The following is a 21,884-nucleotide window of genomic DNA, read 5'->3' as shown; positions in this document are numbered from 1 at the left end:
CTCTGAGTTTGAGATCCCATTTCTTAAAGACCTGCTAAAATATTTTACTTAGAAATGAGAAGAGATTTAAACATTCTTCTGGCAGAGACTCAGACAATAAAAATCTGGGTGATGTTTATAAATTGATACCACATGTGAAGTTTGACATCACTGAGATCAGAGACACAGCCCAGATGGTAGGCAGTGAGAGAATGTTACCACAAACCTGAGGCTACAGGACCCAGGCCGGGGGTCAATTCTGGCCACACCCAGCTGATTGCCTATTGTTCAGGCTGCTTTCAAGCTACAACTATATAGCTCAACAGAGGTAGGAGATCCTATACGCATAAAGTCAAAAATATTTACTATTGATGAGGTTCAGGGTACAGAGCCCCCAAATATGGAACCTTAACACATGAAATCTCTTCAGCTCAAGCAGTGAGAAAGCCAGCAGAGGCAGGGAGGCTGCTCTATCCTGCACCCTTAGCCCTCACTCTCCTTCCCTGGAAGCGAGGGATAAGTCTCCCATGGGGAACGTACCCTCCTCATAGCACCACATGGAAGGAATACATCCACATCGCCGGAGAGGGGAATTGAGAGTCGTAAAGGCTGAATAAACGGACCCTGTCAATTCTTCCCCATTTACTACTGCTAGTCGAAACTTGACAATTTTTTTTTACAAATTTATTGCTTCTCATCCAAAGGCATAAAAGCTCCCTGTTCTCGTCAGTTGTTTGGCTCTTCAGTCTTTGGGAAGCTCCCATGTACATGCAAAAATGACATACAACGGAATGTGTATGCTTTTCCTATTAATTTCTTATGTCATTTTTTATTCTTAGATATGGCCAGGCCACCAAAGAGAGCAGAGGAAAATTTTTCCTTCTGTATACTACCTGGCCCTGAACAGAAAGTTTGCCTCGTCCTTCTATAGGTCATCAAATCAATACAAACAAATGCATTTTAACAGTCAAGAGGTTTAAGCTCCTTCCCCAGCACCCCTCTGGGCATGCCTCTAAAGAGCAAAATGCAAGCTGGGTACACCCTGGCTTGAAGCTCTGAGAACACCCTAACTGGAGATATAGTCAGTGGTCCCCCAAAGATTCAGGATGTACCCCACCAATTATTTCAACCCAGGTTTGGGCCTTGAAATAGGATTTGGCTTAAGAACAACTATAACCACCAGTGGGACATAAGCTGACTGCTGATGGCCTCCCTCCAGGTGTCCAGTGGCAGTGGGTCCACGCCAGCCACTAAAGCTCTCCCCTCCTCCACCAGCAACTGCACTGTCACCTCCCTACCACTAAGGGCGCTAATTATAACATCTGTAGAACGTTTTTAGAACTAGCCCTGTCATCCATAAAAGCTAGGACCCTGGACTAGAACCCAAAGGCATGTTGGCAAGACAAGAAGTATTCAAATATCTATTGAGCAAAGGAAACATGCCACACACCAGCCCCCCATATGTTCACCACCAACTTTGCAGGCCCAGCTCCCTCGGTTCTCTGGGGATCACTCCCGAGTGCATCAATGGAGGAGCAAGCACAGGAGCAGCGAAGCTGAATGAACTGAAGCAGCCTGTGGCACTGTGGTGGTTTTTGCCCCTGAGACCCCTTCTGTACCCATGGCTCCTTCAACTTCTTGCGTCCTGTGTTCCTTCAGGCTCTGCGGGGCTTCCCAAGGCTATGTGGACAAGGACCTTGAATCTCATCTGGCCCTGCATAATATTCTCCTTCAATTCTATAATGCACACTCTTAGCCTTCATTGCTGGGAATCTTCTGGTTGGTGCACTTCCCCCAGCACTCTCCTGTCTCTTTAAAACCCCTTGCTCTCCCAACCTTCAGCCCAGATTGAATCATAAGACTAAACCAAGGCATCCAGAACCCTCTGCCCTTGTCCCAAGTATTCACAGGAAAGGGCCTGGGGTGGTGTGTGTGAGATTTTCTAAGATCTGCTCGTCTTTCCTCTGTGGCTGTACCTGTTATAGCTATTATGAATCATTAACTAAAACTCATGAATAGCTCCCTCCCTCCCTCCAGCCACCCCTTCCTTTTTCAGCCCCTTCACAGCTCATGCCTAGTCGTGTTCTTTCTTCTCCCTGCCCTAGCTGTTTGGATCTCCGCTTCCTCTCCGCCAAGATTATTATAATTGGTGAACTGCTCCACGACATTCAGATGTACCTGATGACAAGCAGACTCTCTGAGGATTCATTTTTCCTTGGCTAGGTTTATTAATAGGCACAGGTTTGACGTTACCTGGAATGAGATTTTTTTAACTGCATGAAAAGACGTTCATTTTTGTTCCTTGTGGAAGGAAGTAGGGCAAATATCAAGGCCCAATGTTTTTGCCCTTCATCAAAAGAAATTCTTTTAGACACTCACTCAGAGCCTCTTAAGTAGACCACAATTAATCACCATAGTCAGGTCTACAGAGGAAGTGCTGGGTAGTGAGAGTAAAGAGAACTCAAAGCACACAGAGGGCCAAATTTGGCCTGACATCTCATTAAAAAAAATGGCCCCCATGGGAGGCTTGTCTGAAAATGGGCTATGGGAGAGAGGCCAGTTCAACTGAACACGTGAGCAGGATTTTTTAAATTCTTTAATAAACATGTGAATACATATCAATTGAAACCTCAGGCTCAAATAATTTTCCTTGTTGACATATGGCACTGACTTCAGGGAACAGATCAGATAGATAATATAATCATAGTTAATTCTGCGTGTTTATAATTGTGCCTTTGATCCACAGAGTGTGAAGTGCTTTGCCAACATCAGCTTACTGATCTTCCTCACCACCTTCTGTGACATGGATGGGGCTGCTTTCATCCCTCACTTCACTGAGGAGCTAAGAAGTGGGATGTCTAAAGTCATCAGCTTGTTATGAAGCTAAGAAAAGATCCTGCAACCCATGAGTCCTGTCTAATTCAGTTTCCTGACTATTAAGACTCAGCTGCTTCAATAGGGTTTCAAATAAGCAGCTTAGCGCCTGGCTTCTGCCCCTCTCCAAACAAAGGGCTGCTGAGCAGGGGGTATGTGAAAATTTCACTCTGATCTGACATAAATTTTAATATAAGCATCCATTTTTTTAGTTTCTTTCCTCTACTCCTCAACACTATCAGTCAGTTTCTTGAATGTATAAGAAAGACTTGTCACACGGAGATCCCGATACATATGCACAGTCATTGTCTATGTATGTAAAAATATTTTGGAGTTTTGAGTTTTTTTATGACCATAAAAGCTGCTTGAATATAAGAAAGTCATAAAAACTGATAGCAATTGTGTAGAGGTATTTTTTATATGAGTAGTGGTAAGCTTACCGGAAAGGGTGGTGTCGGCGTGCTGGTCTACAGCAAGACTGGGAAAGTGTCGTTGGTAAAACGTCCCAGTAGGAGTCACAAGAGCAGTCAAACACAGCAAGTTCTGTTCCTTCAAGGGTCTGAAATATGCAACCGTTGGTCACCCAAGTAATCTTAAATACCTACAATTTTCTATTTCTTTGTTTCGCGTTTCTCTCTAACTTCCAAAAGTTCAATGAGGAAATGAATCTTGCTCTCATTAAGTTCCAGTGCTCCCTGAAATAAAGAAATAGAAAGCCCCAGATTAAGTTCACTTTTGAACAAAAAGGAGTTTTTTTTTTTTTTTGGTTTTTTGTTTTTTGTTTTTTCCTTAAAGCATATGTCACTAATATAGCTCTCTTCAAAGTTGCTGGGAGATGAGTTCAAATCAGGTTCCTACAGAATGGAACAGAATGAGAGACAAGTGATGACTTTTGTCACGTCACTTAATAGCTTTGACATTCTTAGAGCTTTCAACTATAGTTCAATAATTAGAATTCTAAAACATTTTTAAAAATAGAAGACTTTAATTTTGTCTGTGACTATATTTAAACTCTTTGTTACTTTTGACTAATGTATTCCATCTTTGAGATGAATCAAAAAATGTATCAAAACTGAAACAAGGAAGGTGATAACTCCTACTTGGAATCTTTCATTTCATCCTGGACATCATAGAAGAATGGTGGGGGCGGGGGGGGGAGTAGAGCATCAAAGAGCAAGAAAAAAAGATAATACCTAAATATTGTCATATGAAGAGCAAATAAAGGTTTTTAGGTTGTACTTGACTCATAAAACTCAGTGTGAGCAATTATCACCATAATTATTACTACTGCTTCAAAGGATTGCTTTGACAGGTAACAAGAGCTCCTGCCCCTTTGAGTATTTAAACAGAGGCAAAGCAATTACTGCCACAGATGTTATAAAGGTAACTCAGTTTTAAAAGTGCAAGTTTGAATAAAGCATTAAAGGCTGTTCAAAAGATAAAGTTTATTTAGAAGAAACAACAAACACAACATTCACAGGAGACTGAGGAGGGTGTTTATAAAGGGCACAAGAGGTGATGACAATATATTGGTGAATTAACAACTGGCAGGTGGTTCTGGAGCAGGAGTAATTTTTATAGCTTCTTCTGAGGAGTGCTGAGCACATATCACTAACAGAAAAATGTAAAACTCAATAGCAATTTCTAAGTAAAAATAAGAAAGGTGCTAGAAATTTTAATATGGGTTAAGGCCTCCCTGATGTTCTCAAAACTACCTTCAATATCAAAGAAATAAACCAAAATTAAATGCTAAATGGCAATATCCTTCCAGGGAATGGTACACTTCCCTCAGGGAGAAACAGTCACCTCTGGCCCTCTAGAAAGCACTGAGAAAGTGAATTTTAGCAGCAGGAGACCTGGGATAATTTGAGTTTTGTTACTTCAACAATAACCTGATAAAGTTTCTCATAAAGATTCATCCAGGAAAATAAAAAACCCAATTTTACAAATACATGTCCAAGTTGATGAAGTATTTATGGACATGGCTGGCAACAAATCTTGAGAAAATGTGGATGGAATATAATGCCACCTAGTGGCACCAAATGGTTTGAGCATTATGCCTTTAATATTCTCACCTTTGATGTGAGAGCAGGTCAATTTCTGGGTGTTATACGGGACTAAAATTGGCCCTGCCAGATCCTATCACTCAATTCTACCATAAAGTTAATACTTCCTGTTAAGGTGGTGGCTTCAGAAAGTCTCTATCTCCCAGATGGCCAGAGGACCAAAGGGAAAAGGAAAATGAAACAAAACCACAAGATTCAGAAGGACTGGCCTTTCTGGGGGTCACCGCACTGCTGACAGAAAGGATTCTACATAAAAAGTCCAAGACCTCAGAAAACAATTACACATAAAAACACAGGAGATGCCACACTGACTGCTCTCTGTAAGGTTTATAGGGACATGTTTTCTGTCTGGCAGTTTCACAAAAATTAAGTGATGAGGCAAATTTTACCGACATTGCATGGCAACACAGTGTCCTTTGGGGCCTGATTTCCATTATCAATCTTTCCAATAATCCCTGGCCTAAAAGTGATTGCGGTGCTGCTTTAAAAACAATTTCTCTACTGGAGGGTGAGTGCTGATAATTAAAGTACTGACTGGTTATTAAGGGTGGGCAAAGGAGATAAAATTTAGCTGCCAGAAAAGAGGTTATGGAGAGTTGTTAACTCCTTAGTGACATCACAGGGTGACTTTCTAGCTCACCCTCTGAGCAGAAGATCTTTTCAGTGGCCCATTAAATCACTAGCACACACCCAGGGATAAAGTCAGAGACTTTTCCTGAACTTTTTATCCATAGCACTAAAAACACTACTGTCAAACCGCCCTTCCAGAGATGAGCTTTCAATTTTGAGGCCATCACTTTGAACTCCAATTTTCAGACTCCCCAAAAAAGGGGTGTGTGTGTGTGTGTGTGTGTGTGTTTGACCCTGTTTTTAAAAAAAGGGACAAGATGGGCCTCCCTGGTGGCACAAGGGGCTAAATCACAGCGCTATGAAGCAATCCAAAGCCACTGCAGCATGAGGTGGGTCCCTGGCCTGGGAGGTGACCCACATGGTGCCGCAGATCTCTCCGTAAACATTTACTGAAACTCTACTAACTGCCTGGCCATGTGCTGGGCCAGAGCTTCTCAAATGCTAATGTGAAGCTAAACCACTAAAAGATCAAATGCAATCTCTGATTCAGCTGACTCGGGGAGAGGGCCGAAAGCCTGACTTTCTAACAAGCCTTGGAGTGCTGCCACACAACTGGATGATGAGCTATAGTTTGAGGTGTGTGGGCCCAGGTACTGGGGGGTAAGACAGATCCAGTCCTGTTTTCACTACAATTTGCAGACTTGCATCCACTGCTGCTTTTCCTGCTCTCGGAGTCTCGAGTTCCTCGCCTGAACCCCGTGGATAAGAACTTGTTAGGGTGATTCCAGACAACACCGTGCAGCCAATGTGGGTACAGTGCCTGGCATGGGGCCGGCACACAAATCACTGGGTTGTTGCTGCTATTACTTGGCTGAGATCTGCTTTTGCTAAAGGTGAGAATGTTTTTGCTCCCTGGCGGTAATACCTCTGCTTCTTCCGGGCCCCTGGCCTTCAGTCTTCTTTGGCTCCATCTCTCTTGACATTCTCCATCTCACTTCAAGTTCTTGTTTCCTTCTTTCACCTGGTTTTTCAGATCAGAAATCTCTTCTGAAACGGAAGAAAAAAATAAAGTAAATGAGAGGAACCAGCCTCAGACCCATGCAGTCAGGCATGGAAGGCTGTTCTCTGAGGCCACGAGGACCTGGCAGTCCCTGAGAACTAGGCAGCAAGTCCAGCTGGCTCAGATGGGACCTTTGTTGAACTGGAAAAGGCATTTATTCTTCTATATACTGTTTTGCCATTTGCCAGCAAATTGCCTACAACAACTGGTGAGGAGGATGCCTCCAGAACACTGTGCATCCAACAACCTGTACAAGTTTCATAGGGGGCCTGCTTGTTGGGGCCAGATTCTGCCTGGCAGGGCTCTAAGGCACAGACCTGGGAAGCCTACACTGCCAGAGCAAGTGCTTAGCAGCAACACCAGCGGCTGCTGTTTGTGTCTGCTGCTGCTAATGCCCGGCTGGGAACCTAAAGCAGAAGCTGCCAAGAAGCTAATACATGAGCCCAGAAAGACGCAAGAATCACAAGTCGCTCTGAGGACAGGGTGGCTCCAGCTCCAGCCCTTGCGGGCATGTGGCTTCACCTCTCAGGAACCCCACGCCTTGGACAGAATAAGGCATTGAGAAGTGAGAACGCTTCCACCGTCTGATGCTGGTACTGTCAGGTCTGCCTCTACTCTTGATACCCAGGAGCAGCAGTGAGAGCAACTCAGGGATTTTCCCAGAGTCCAGGGCTGTAGGAAGAGTTCAAGGGCTTGCCTGTGCCTCTGGCTCAGAGATCCCTGGCTTTGAAGTGACATGACAAGGATTTTTAAATTCATAACAACAAAACCATTAGATAGCGATTCTTGTGAGTAATAAGTCTATCTGTGAGAAGCACTCTCCTGAAAAGGCGTTCCCAAGAGAAAACGGCCCCACCCATATGTTAGAAGCACTGGGAGGGGTTTTTAAAAGATATCTGCCCAAGTCCCATCTGGGAGCAGGCGAGGTTCCAGCAGGAACCATATCACTGCAAGACTTATTAGAAATGCAAATTCTCAGACCCTCCAGGATCTCCGGACTTAAAAACTCTGGGGGTAAGACTCAGACATCTGCGTTTTGAGAAAACCTCCAGGTGGAGGTTCAGATGCAACTAAAGTCTTCCAAGCGCTGTTCCAGCACTTTCCCACACCCAGTCAGTGCCCGAGTGGGGTTGTGCAGGTCAACAGAGAAGCAGTTTCGTCTATGCCTGTGAGAGTAATGAGCTTGTTCGCAGGACATCTTGGGACATTAATGCACATCGCTGTTGGTGCTGGTGTAATTTGGCAGCCTCTTTGAAGGGCAGCTTGGCAGTACTTCAAATGCAAAAATTCATCCCTTTAACCTTGCAATTTTATTAGGGATGCAGCCTGTGGAGCCCGGCCCATAAGTGCCTACAACGGGATGTGTAATATAGGGTCATTTATATTTGTGGAAAAACCTATCGAAAATGAGGAAGGTCGAGTTAAATAAATGTTCATTATCTTATTATAGGACACGATGTAGCTATTAGAAGTCCGGTGATAGGGCTCCATTAAAGGCGTGCAGAGAATCGCCAGGCCCATGGGAAGATGGGAGAGCCTGGTGGTTAAGGGTGGAGAAGCTGTGGTCAAGCTAACTGTGTTCAGATCTCAGCTCTGCTACTCGGTGACTGTGAACTTGGACAAGTTCTTAACTGTATGTGGCTCTGGACAACCTCATGTTACAGATAAAGAAGCTAGTACATAAGACTGAGAGCTAAACAGTGAACAGTTATCTCTAGACCAATGCCTGATAGCATGGGCTATCGAAATACTTGTTGAAATTAGAAAACATTGTCAAATGCAAAAATGAAAGGTGTGGAATAATGTATGACTTGGACAAAAAGTGCATGTATGAATGAGTAAAAGGTATGGAAAATCTTCAGAAGGCCATAGAGGTAAAGAAATTCTCATTGGTAACTCCCTTTGCAGAATGGAACTGAGACTACAGGCAGAAACACAGTCTTATGTTTAATAAATGACAGTACCTCTGCTTAGAAACAACTTTCCAAAAAGTAAACATTGAGTTTTCAACCACGAATGGGACTGTGAGGATGCTGGTGTCTGTCCGGAGAGGCCAGCCTTGCCCTTGCAGCGAGGCTCCCTGCTCCTGTCCAGCCCAGAGTACCTTGCAGCTGCGTATTCCCAGTCTGGAGCTGCCTGGCTCAGGGCGCTTTCCTCTCAGGCTGCGTGAGGAGCCAGCGCCCAGTGCCCTTGCCTCCCTCCCAGAGACATCCAGTGGCCGGGGCTCCTTGCCAAGCTGCCTCCCATCTTCCAGGTACTTGTGGACGTGCTGCTGCCTCTAGTCCAGGGTGGCTGCTGTGGAATGGGCTTCCCCTGGCTGGACAGGGCACCCTCAGCCCCAGATGCCCACTGCCTTACCCTCTGAGGGAGGCATCTCTGGCACTGGCCACCTAATGGCTTCAGCAGCCTCCTGCAACCGAATTGCTCACTTCTTCCTGAGAAAGGAAGATCCAGAAAGTGAGTGGAGCCAACCCCCTCAGAGCTCATCCCTTCTGTCCTTGGTTAAAGGCAGTGCTTGGATGTCGGGGACCGAGACCAGGACTTTGCCTCCTGTGCACAAAACAACACTTGATCGGAACTTAGGGTGAACATCCTGGTTGAGAATGCAGCACACCCAAATCCCCTCTCCCACTCCTTTCTCCCTCGGGACTCAGCAAGTTCCTGCGCCTGAGAAAGGTTTTATCTCTGGCTCCCGAGATAAGTGTCCACTCCCTTAAGATGATTATGGATCCCTCCCCTCAAACCCATTGGCCTTTAAGATATTAAACCATCAAGACCACCCCCACCTGCACTAACTGCACCGCCCTCTTTGTATACATATATATATAGCTGTACGACACAATAAGTCTCTCTCTCCTTCCTCTCTCCCTCTCTCTCTCTTGTCTCCATCTTTGCCTTCTTCCTTTCGTCGACCCTGGGACCCCAATCCTCGGCTTGCTGGTCAAGGCCCCTTACACTTGGAAGCGAATAGGGTGGTCCCTGAGGTTGGCTAACTGTAGAATGCACAGCTTGTGCCTGAACGTGACCTGCTCCTGCTGAAGGAACCCAGAATGGACTGGCCACCATCCTGGACCATGGGCCTTTTATTTCCCCCAACCTTTGCCAACCTGAGCTTGGAACTCAGGATTTCTGAATCTCAAGTCGGTATTTGCTTTTCCTAAGCCCTAAGTAGGCAATGCAGACTTCACTGATGACTTCCTGAGAAATGGAAGAAAAATGAAGACTACCCAACACCCACCAACAACAGAGAGCTATGAAACATCCTAGGTGTGTCTGGTCCCCAAAGGGCTCCTTGGCTGTGTTGCTTCAAAAGTACATGCTTGTTCTAAATATGCCCAAAGTCTCTTTTCTCTGAATTTCTTCGCCAACTCAAATCCTACCCCCAGAATTTAGACCAAATGCATCAAACAGTTAAGCTCACTTGACAGGCCCATGGCTCTCGGGGGGTACACTAGCCCCATCCTCTGAGGGGGAGAGATTTCTTAAAGTGCTTCCTCCATCACCCCCACAATCCAGGGCTCTTAAGCCTCTGCAGGTAAAATGTGTTTTCCTGTTTACAGCTGTTTACATCTCCTGCAGGGACAGGGCTCTCTCATTCTGGTTCATTAGTCTTCTTACATGAAAGGTACTGGATGTATCAAAGCCTTTTCTGATCTACTGATAATAAATAGAAAGAATCCTCAGAAATTAACTTGTGTCATACAACTATCCCCACAGAGCAATGTGGTCATAAATGCCCCTGTGGGCGTAATCCTGCAAAAACCTATTTGTGCTGGACATCAGGCAGTCAGGGCTCCGATGGCAACTCTGCGCACACTGCTTTTAAATCGTTAACTCAGGTTTTTGCTTCAACTTTTCAACTGTGAAGAGGGGCCTCTGCTGTTCAGCATGGTGACTGCAGTGAACGCCTGTCTGCTTTCGAATGGCGCTTTAGTGTTCTCACCACCACCACAAAGTGGCAATTACATGTGAAAAGGAAGGGTTAATGAACGTTATTGTGGTAAATGTTTCACAGTAAATATATACACATCAAATCATCACATTGTACACCTTACACATTCACAGCATCTTATGTCAACTATAGCTCAAGAAGCCAGAGGAGAAGAAGGGATTCTGATGCTTTACTCCACCTAACACAGCAGGAATCTTGTAAACTAACCTCATGCATTTTAACTACTTTTGAAATGCCTAATTGGTATCAGAAAATCAGAATTTTTCTTTGGCTGACCAGCTGTGCTGAGGAATTGTGGGTTCACCAAGACAGGGAGCTCTCAGAGTTAGGTTGGAGAGTTAGGGGGAAGAGGCCATTAGTCACCCTTGTTTAACTGGTAACTTTGTTCTACATTTAATACCAGCTGATAGTTTGCTCCTCATCTTGAATTTATGTTCATCACTGCCTACTTAGTAGCCCAGAATATGTAAGAAGATGTGGGAGATTAAGAAGCCAAATCCCCATCCTTGGGGAAGCCAAGGCTAAGCACCATAAACTGAGCCTCTGGCCAGTTTGGTTCTGCTAACTCATCATGTAAACCCGGCCTGGAAGTCAAAGCAGGCAGATCCTCACTTCCCAATTTACAAAAATAGAATTCTAGGGTTGTTCTTTGTTTTTGTTTTTGAACTCTACCTCCCTGAGGTGATATAGAGGCAAAGCATAATACAGACAACATGTTATTTATTTGTGGTTCAACTAAGTTGAAAACAGAAAAGATCTTTGGATGTTACCATGTTTCCCCATTATTTTTCTTTAATTGTCATGCACTACAAACCATTTGTTAGCTCCAACAAATCCATGTGGTCATAAAGTAGACTATATATTTTTCCCCTTTTCTATTCCCACAAGAAAATCCATCAAACAGAATGACTGCTAGCCACTTCACCTGAATTCTTCCATCATTAGAAGAATAGCTTACTTTAGAAGCAAAAATGCTGTATTTTGGATATCAGGAGCCATTTCAGTTCAAAGCCCACTTTTCTGAGGCCCAGAGTTCTAAAACATCTACTACAGCTATTTTTAGTACCTGTCATCCCAAAGACCTTTTTTAAGTGACTATGGTTACAGAGATGGGTCACTTGGCACCCCTTCTGGGACAGAACACAGCGGCTGTTCAACAACGACATAGCCATGTCTCACAAAGATGCAGGTAGAGAACTGAAAAAACACATTTTTGGTTGAAGCTGAAAAGAAATGTATTCTCAGCCCCAGAGGCTTGCCAAGCTCTCAACTTGGGGACATTTGCTTCTGAGTTCACCTTTAATGATCACAAGCTGGGGTTGGTCTGATACTTTCTAAGGTACAGTTTCTCCAACTCTGAAGATTAACACTGTGGTACTATATACCCTGGTACCAAGACTTCATTCTTCTGGGCCCCAACCCTCTGTCATTCCTGAGACTTCTGAAGTCTTTATGTTATGTCAGCTAGAAAAGTCACTAGCCTCATATTCTAACCTTAGGGGTGACCTGAGGGCTATTTCAAAGTAACCTGTGTTCCACAGGGCATGATGACAGATCTAACGTGCTTCCACAGCACCTGTCCAGCTTCACAGGTCACTTTGTCGCCCATAAGTTCTAGACCAAAGACAGTATAGTATGGCTTTAATGTACAGGGATATGCGCACACATTGACTCAATGATTTTCATGTTCTAGATGAAATATAGGATTTTTCATGCTCACCCATTTTCAAGCCACACAGCTCTAAGTCATATTTTCTATGAACAAGTCCCTTGTACCTCTAGAAAGAGCCTTCTTTCTCCCCCCTAGGACCTTTTTATAGTTGTTATTGTAATTTTTCTTTGTCCCCTCTAGAACATGTGCTGTTTGTCAGCAGAAGATATTTCAGCTTTGGCCTTAGGCTTGTTTGTGCACTTGCAAGGGTTTGATAAAAGCACATGAAGTCTGGAAGACATAGTCACTAGCCTCATATTTCTGTGTGACTTACTTGAGGTTCAAGGTAGCCTTACCCGCATCACTTGGCATCCTCCAAGTCTTCAGTGTTCTCAGTGGCATCATCTTTGTACTTCATTCTCTACTCCACCATTTCTGCCTTCCTTTGAAGAGGGCCCAAGTAACCTCAGCGCTGGTCTCTTGTTCATCGTGGTAACACTCTCACAGAAGGTCACAGTCATGCTTGGCTGACTGTGGGGCCATGCAGGCAGCCTGTTACTGTAGGGGATACAACACACGTTTTTGAAAAACATATCATCACCATCAACAATGAAAGATTCAAAGGTGACATTTTTTAAAGATAAGGGTAATAACAACCTGCCACCAAATCAAGATAAACCTGAACCTAGTAAGATAATATTAGGGATAGAATTTGGGACAATAAGAGAAGGGATAGAATATCTAATTGCTGCTATAAAACAGAGAAGAGAGCTCTATTTCAGGAAAGCCTTCTGACTATGTGGGCTTCAACAATAGGCAGGCTTAGAGGTCTAGAAATAGCAGAGACTCAAAGGTAGTAATGAGAACATTCATTATCATTTAGAAAATAAGACTTATATTTAGCAAAACATAAGCTTTAGAGCTCGTCTGAACTAGACAGAGCCACTTAGATTAAGTCTAGTCTCCTCATTCCATGGATGGAGACAAAATCTTTTGTTCCACTTGTAAATCTCTGAAAACGTTATCTTTCTGTCACTTGAAAACAACACTATCCAAAAGAACTTTCCATGGGAATAAAAATATTCCATGTACTCTGTCCACATGGTAGCCACTTGCTACATGTGGCTAACTGAACTCTCAAAATGTGCCCTGTACAGTATATGGTGAAGAGAGAATCTTATTTTAATTCACAAATTCACATGTACACAACCAGCTTAGGGTAGTCATAGCAGCTATTAGACAGCAAAACTGAGCTCAGTGAACATTTCAATCACTTCAACAGTATTCTGGTTGATCTAGCCACAATTTACCCAGGAGATAATCTCATCTGGTTGGAAGAAGGTGGGCTTCTGACAGTCTTGGTTCCTTCATACAACCTAAAGAAAGGCCTCTTCTCAGGTGACTGCAGCTCTGAGAGTACAAGACTCAATTAATGACACCCGCAGACACTCGAGGCTGGTGGGTGAGGAGCCACACTAATGGTGATACTGAAAATAAGACAGAATCAGATAAACTTGGCTTCAAATTTAGACTTCCCCTCTAATTTAATGTAGTGTTGACCATTCAACAACACAGATTTAAATTGCCTGGATCCACTTACATGCAGATTTTCTTGAAAATAGATGATATCAGCTTATTTAATAAATACAGTACAGTAATATACTGCATTTTATAAAGTAAAATAACACATATGACATACAAAATTTTAGGGGAGTCAGAAGTTATAAGTAGGCTTTCAACTGTGCAGGGAGTCACTACTCCTATCTCCTCCATTTTCCTGAGGGGAACTCATTGATCTTCTGCCGCAGGCATTAGTGCCACAGGTGTAGGCGAAACAAGGGCTTTGCCACAAGGAGCCAAAAAAGGAGAGGATACACAAATACATAAACAAATTAATAAATAGAATCACTTACAGTATAAGAAAGCACAACCAACTGACAGGACCCCTTTTCATCATCCCCTCACAGTAGGCAAGGACAGAATAAACTTCAAAAAACAGGAATGGAAGCTACAATAGTCCTAAGACATAGAGGATAGTGGCTCATTTAAGAGACAGAGAGGTGGCCAGGGTGACCAGAGGGAGTAAATGAGGGAAGCAGATGTGTGAGGAAAGTCACAGAAGGATGCTAGAGTCAAAGCAATGGACCTTGCAGGAAGCCACTGGGAAGGCAGCCAGAGAGTTTCTAACTTATAAGTCATTTCACTGCTGCTTAAGTGCCTTTGGAGTCTGCTAATAGCCGTACAACTGGACAATTATTTGTTTTCTTGGTTTCTTTGTGCAGAGGGATATAATTCTACTTGTTTCATGTGACTTCTATGAAGATTGAAATAACGTGAGAGAAGTACCTTGCATAATGGTTGAGGCACAAAACATGATAGCAATTTAGAAGTTTATAAAGTTAATATAGAAACTGAGAAGAATGAAAGAAAGAAAATATTAAAAGCAGAAGTCTTAAAATGCAACAACTGGGCCCTCCTTGTAGTGCAGCATGTTAAAGCACAGCACTAAGAAGCTAAGCCACTTCAGCATGACTTCTATCCCTGCCCCATGTGGTGACCACATGGCCGGCAGGCCTCTCCTGATCTGCCCGCTGCTCCCTCAGCAGTGTACTTCATCTATCTGCCTGTTCTGCTCCCCATCCGTCTCTGGTGAATCTTCTCACCTCCCCTGCACCTCTGGCCTCTACCCCAGCTCTGTATGCACAAATAAATAAATCTTTTTAAAAATGCAATGACTTCTACTCTCTGTGTAGACACTTAGTAATCAGATATGCCGAATAGGAACTAAGAATTGACTGGAAATATCAGGGCTCAAAGAATTCATCTATAGTGTTAAGTCATTGCTTTCCCCTTAAAGAATTGTTTTTATGGAGCCACTTACAGGAAATTCTAGTCTCTTGGAAGAATACCTATTTTGCATTGGCAAGTTATTGAGCTAAACTAACCCCATTTCACTGTGATCTTGTATTCAGTTTCACCCTTGGTGCAATTAAAAATCAAAGCTCTATATAGTCTTGTTGACTTTCTGTTCAAGGAATAATGGAAAATGGAAACACATACTTTACTTGCTCTAAGTCTGACAAACTAGGGGAGCAGTTTCAGTTACGGGGAGCATAAGTCAGAGTCCTCCTCAGCACACAACAAGTGCACAGTGTTCTCTTCCCCTTAGCACTAAGGCACTTGCCCTTCCTCTTTCTCAAACAGAAGATACTCAGCCTGCCCGACCAAGCACTTCTTTTTCTTCCTAATATGCAGTGATGCTACAGGTGGGAAGTAAGAGATACACTGCTTTTGTCTCCTCTTCCAGTTGCCCTTTCAGTTCTTCAGAGTGCCAGCTGACAGTGCTCTTCTCTCTCCAAGCTGGCTTATCAGAGCCCCCATTTCTTCCAGTCCAAAAAATTTACCTGCAGAGAGAATTCACCAAGTAAGTAAATGTGGCTTCCCTCAGCTGCTGCTTTCCCATCTATCTTGTTGACTTTAAAGGCAACCAGAATGACTGCCCACAAATTTTAACACTTACCAAGAATTTGACACTCCAGGTATCATCAAAAACCGTGGCAGTGATCCTTCCCAAGGCCCAGGGGAGAACCCTAATGAAGAAATAATTTTTAGTGTCAGTAGTAGATATTACATACCATTTATTGTGAATCTTAAATGCAGAAGGTACTTAAGTATGTTATCTGGTTTAAATTTTATAGCTCCTTGTTAATGTTGGTATTTTATTGCCCTTTTGTAGAGTGGGAGAGAGTACAACCTGTGATTAAGACACAAACATGCAAAATTACTAACTAGTGCAGGTAGGTTCAAATTAAAATTTTTTTTATTATTCCCAATTAAGTTCTTAACTTTGAAGACACATGCTTTCTTCCATGCGATGTTCCTATATTTATTATGTGGGAGAATGCAAATTTCTGACTATATAATCTTTAGATGATGACAATTCTTTGCCTCATTTGTAAAATGAGGATAACAATGTAAAAAAGATTGTTAATAAAAATTAAATGAGTTTGTGGTTATAGGCTAAATTGCTAATGAATATCAGAAACAGGCATGGAGTGGTAGCAAATATGTCCATAAGAGAGGGAGATTCTAGTTCATTCTACCCTCAATGCTTTACTCATGGCAGTATAGACAGGTCAGAGATGGCTCAGTTGATGTGAATGGTACTGAAAGCTGAATCCTGAGCAAAAGCAATCATTCTATAATGAAATACTAAAAGCCCCAAATATTTATGACACTCCTCCACTTCTCTTACTACAAAACAGTTGTACAACTCAGCATTATAAGGAAGTTCCTGTTAGGCTCAAGCAGCAACTCCCCGATTTTACATCTAAGGAACATTCTATTATGTACTTAAAAATCATTGTGTAACCCACAGAGATTTTATGCAGGTTCTATAATAGTAGTGTAACTGAAATCAAGAAATTCAGTGAGTGTATTACTTTATTTTAAAATAAAATCATAATGATGTATTATTTATTAAAATTAACAATAATTTTTTAAAGAAAATGACTATTTTCAAACCCTCCCAACTTGCTAGAAAAATGACAAATTTTTAAAAAACTGTGGCTTAATAAAAGACTTGAGTTCCCATAAAGGTTTCTGAATTCAATCTATTGTGATATGTTGTGCTGGTTAAAGTTTGTGACGAAATCTAGCCTGTTACAGAGATGTAGTTGGTATTTTCATAGTCTTTTCATCATTTTCATCATTGTGAACATTATTTGATACTATACCAAAACTTAGCAAATTGGTTTTTAAAAGAGTTGTAATATAGAATAAGCTATATCAATGATTTTTTTTTAACTATGTTACATTAAAATTCAAAAGTCTATTTTAAACTTGAACAGACCTTTTACCCATACTTGATTTTGTAACATCACTTGATGGTAAATTGATGCACATCTTCCATGTGTTCACATTCTATCACACAATATGAAAAACATTAAAATCACCACTGATCTTATAAGAAAAGCCTAAAAACTGAGAATCAATCTCAAGATGGCATATATTTTCAACATCTAAGTTTTGCCTAAAGCCTCTAATTATACTATTGCCCAAAAAATATTGTCAGTTGTTTTCCTTATAAGTGACAGTCTCACTTTATTCATTTAATGAGGAAATACCAGCTAACTGTCTAAGCGAGTGTGCCTCTAAATCATGTTTTCAAGTAAATATGATAATCCTTAAAAAAAAAAAAAAACAGACAAAACCTGCTAGTTCAGTTAGAACTTAAATGCATATAATTTTTCAGGAATGAGATTTTTTCATAGAACACGTAAGTGTTCTGTGCATACACAGAATCAAGAGGTAAATTTTTACCTTTTCACTAAGGACATTCTTAAGTAAAACACTGCTTTTTAAAATGTGAGTAGGGGGCTCTCCTTGGTGGTGCAGAGGGCTAAAGCACCACATTATGAAGCTCTCCAAAGCCACTGGAGCACAAGTTCAATCCCCAGCCAGGGTGTGACCCACATGGCGCAGCAGACCACTCCTGACCTGCCCGCTGCTCCCCTCAGCAGTGTACTTTGTTAATCTGCCCTTCCTGCTCCCCAATCTGTCTCTGGTAAATCCTCTTACCACCCTTGTACCTCTGACCTGTACCCCAGTTCTGTAAGCATAAATAAATCTTTTAAAAAAATGATTTATTTATGTAGTAGGTATCAGTGACAAAAATTACTAGTACACTAGCACTCCTGCCTCCACGAGTGAGAAGTTTCCAAGAGATTTTTTTCATTTTGACCAATGCAAGTGACACAAAGATGTAAAATGTAAGCAGTATCTAGACAGTAGAATGAAATAGCTTTGACCACACAGGTACCATATAAGGGTCTTGACAATCACTGGGATCTGTGAGCCAAACTTTGAGCATTTCTGGGTGAAAACATCATATTTAAAAGATTTTGAAGATGTGTCCATCTACTACAAGGTTGAGACACATATTTGACATACCATACCCATTTGTCGTAGCTTAATTGATCTTATCAAAAATTATCCACTATTGTTCTCCTTTGAAAGTGAATTCTAAGTTCACAGGATTGGGCATGAGAAGGAAATTTTGATGGTTGTATCAAAAGAGCAGCAAAAAGCTGAAGCATAGGCCCAGAGAAGAGAGTGAAGTTTCAGATAGGTATACACTTAAAATTTAATTCATACAGAAGTCAAACATAAAGATAATTAAAAGAATGACCGTCATCGTAAACAGAACTACCATCATTTCAGACACACTTTCATTTTACTCACCCACAATTTCTTCATCAGAAAGTGAGTAGAAAATTAATTCTAATAACTAGGAGCGGTAGGCAATGCCCATTAGATTTTATACTACACTTTCTTCAGGGTGATGCATACAGATACTCTGAAAACTGGCTTCTGCACTGTATGTCCACATACTACATCCTAAGTGATACAAAAGATCAAAATGCAGGATTTGTAGCAAGGTCAAGTGCCATACATCTGTTGCCATTACAAGAGAACTACTCCACATCCCTTCTAGAAACAAAAACACTCGCCTCATCTAGATTTCCAGGTCTGTGGCTGTGTCACCTCATTTTTATTTAGCTTTGATTTTAGATTTAAAATTTAGAAATTTAGAAACAGAGGTATCCAGTCTAACTGGTCCTTATGTCTTTTTAAAGTATGTGCCTCTTCGCATCAAGAACACATTGTTTTCATTTATCTCAGCATCCTACCTTGAAAATATACTAGTAAAAGTTATTCTAATTATGGACAAATATCTAGCCACCGCTTGCTGTTCACAGCAGAAAAACAAGTTACAGGGCAAGGTTAATTATACTATATAGTCCACTCACTTGATGGGATAGAAGCAGCTTTTATAAATGTGAGTCTGTAAGAAATAAAAATGCTGATGATAAATTGAGAAAGTAAAACCCCAAACAGATTGATTGCTATGATGTAAAATGTTGGGAAACTATACAACAAAACATTATCACTAATGATTAATAGTAGAGAGTAAGTTATGGTACTTAGTATTTTTAATTTACACTAATAAATGTGGAGCACTAATGAAGGAGGCAAGTATTGTTTTAGCTCTCTGATATATAGCAGTGATCAAAAAGAAGACCTCTGTACTATGGCACTTATACTATGACAGACAAAGACAAATAAATGTGTTCATTACATCATGTATTTAGTTTATTTGAAGGTATTAAATACAGTGAAAATCCCTCCCTAGTGGCACCATGGATTAGGACTCAGCACAGTAAGATAGCCACCGCCGCTTAAATGCGAGTTTGATCCCCAGCCTGGGAGGAGATCCACATGGCACAGAGGACCTCTCCTGACCCTCTCACTGCTCCTCTCAGCAGACTCATTGATCTACCTGTTCTGCTCCCCATTCTGTCTCTAGTGAATCTCTCACCATCCCCTGCACCTCTGGGCTATACCCAGTTCTTTATGCATAAATAAATCTTTTAAAAATACAGTAAAAAAAAAAAAAGAAGTACACAGAGTAATAGATTGAGAGTGTTCAAATGTCACCTTCTCAACAAGATCTATTCTGACTTTCCCCAGGGATTCTTTTGATTAACCCTTACCTTCAAGTCCTTGCAGAAATTAGTAGGGTATTCCAGGCAGAGGAAATAGCTAGGGCAAGATTCTGGGGTGGGAGTGTCCCTCCTGTGTACAGAGACAGCAAAGAGGTCAATGTGACTAGGGCTGAATGAAAGACAGAGGATGTGACAGAAGTCAGAGAAAGAATAGGGGACCAAACCACATAGACCTTTGTAGGCTGCTGAATACTCAATGGCTTTTACAGCTTATAAAAAAGAGCTATGGATTTGTTATTAAAAATTAAGAAAGAGAGTCCAGTAAGACAGCAACAGAGAGGACTCAGCGATCACCTCTTCCATATATTCACAATTAAATTGCAGCAAAGCAAAGTCAACAGCCCCTGGAAGATTAACGGCGACTATGGAATACATCAGGAACAATGGCCCAGGGGCTGGGGAGAGCTAGAACTAAACTGTTTGCCATGATCCTGTGGTTGCACGAGCCACCAGAGCAGAGGCACCTGCTGTAAGAGACCCCTGCTGTGGGTGCCTCAGGGGCACGTGCCCATGCTGGGGACCTGGGAGATGTCGCACTGTGGTGGAGAAGAGCGTACACAAGGTTGGGGTGCACTACTGAAAAACTATAAAGCCACTGAGTGATGAATACTGGCTAGGTCTGAAGTTCCCAAGCTTGAACAATTGAAGCATAAATGAGCATGGAGGGAGAGTCAGGCCAGACCACCTGTGTCTACTCATAAAAGATTAGTATTTGCAGCCTGAGGTTATGATATTCAAAATACCTCTACCCCACAAACAGAGAAAACAGCTGAATGTTTTACTAACCAGAGCTTAAGCACCTGGAACTTAATAACAGGAGCAAGTATTCCAGGGTAAGCCTCCAAACTGGCCCTGTTTCAACTATCATCCTCACCCAATATTGCATGCAGTACTCAAACACACCTTACAGGTAGAACATGAGATCGAACCAGACATTTAGGCCAAGAAGTTGGCCGAGGGAAGGAATCAGTGGAGATCCCCACCACACAACTCAGTACTGTAGGAATTTAGGACTCTTGATGCTCACTGAAAGCAAATTTTTCATGACCTACTGCACCAGTTCCTTTTCACCTGTCACCAGAGCAGCCCTGTTTATCTCAACAGGTAAAAAGGAAGCTCTCTGGGCTCTCCCTGGTGGTGCAGCGGGTTAAAGCACCACCAAAGCCACTGCAGCACGAGTTCGATTCCCAGCCAGGAAGCTGACCCACATGGCATGGCAGACCTCTCCTGAACAGCCCACTCCTCTCCTCTCAGTGTATTTTGTCAGTCTGCCTGTTCTGCTCCCTACTCTGTCTCAGGGAAATCCTCTCACCGTCCCTGCACCCCTGGCCTATACCTCAGTTCTGTATGCATAAATAAATATATCTTAAAAGAAAATAAAAAGGCAGCAGTCTGTGAAATTAGACATCTAAAGATCCTGGGTATAAAAACCTACAATTATTCTCAGCTTCTTGGAGGGGCATAAAGCCTATTTACTAAGATAACAAAAGACAACTCCCTGCTATAACCCATATATAAACCTAAAAATGAAGAGACAAGAGGACATATCACAAAAGCTGGAACACACAGACATGGACTGAGATACAGGGATACACATACATACACACACACAAACACATGCACACATGAAACTCTAGGAAGTCTCAACCCAGCAGAACTCCAGAGTATGCCTGAATAAGAGTTTAAGGGAACAGATATAATCATGCTTGCTAAATGAAGAAGAAACAATGGATAAATAAAGATCAAGAAAATATGAGACTGCAACAACCAAACTAACAAATCTAAAAAATACTGTAACTTCATTTAAAAATAAAATTTTAAACTACAGTAGACAAATGTAAACAATGGAGAAAATTAGTATGTTTCTTGTATGTCAAAGAATACACAAATAGAACAACAAAGAGAAAAAAAGATTGAAAACAGTGTAAGAGTTCTTTAGGGATGACCTAGAGAGAACTAACATCAATCTAATGGAGATCCCAAAAGTAGGAGAGAAAGAGAAAGGCTTAAAAATTTGAAGAACTGCTGAGAACCATCTCAATACGGGAAATAAAAATATGAGACTGCAACAACCTGATCCAAGAGGATCAGACATCCTGATCCAAGAGGACCAGAGTTCCAAAAAAATAATACCAGAATGACATACACCAAGGCACATAATACC

The 21,884-nt window shown here is 41.9% G+C and overlaps 1 protein-coding gene across 1 annotated transcript in view; it reads right to left on the bottom strand.

The window, feature by feature from the left end:
• The window catches only part of MYH15 (myosin, heavy chain 15), a 122,130-nt gene that overhangs the window by 18,309 nt on the left and 81,937 nt on the right, over nt 1–21,884 (bottom strand). The window contains 3 exon segments of the mRNA XM_012730576.1: nt 3,294–3,412; nt 15,437–15,509; nt 15,512–15,556. Coding sequence (XP_012586030.1) covers nt 3,294–3,412; nt 15,437–15,509; nt 15,512–15,556 — 237 coding nt within the window.

The sequence above is a fragment of the Condylura cristata genome, unplaced genomic scaffold (genome assembly GCF_000260355.1).
Source record: "Condylura cristata isolate star-nosed mole 26May11 unplaced genomic scaffold, ConCri1.0 scaffold00003, whole genome shotgun sequence".
Classification (NCBI taxonomy): domain Eukaryota; kingdom Metazoa; phylum Chordata; class Mammalia; order Eulipotyphla; family Talpidae; genus Condylura; species Condylura cristata.
This window is presented reverse-complemented; position numbering and strand designations above follow the sequence as displayed.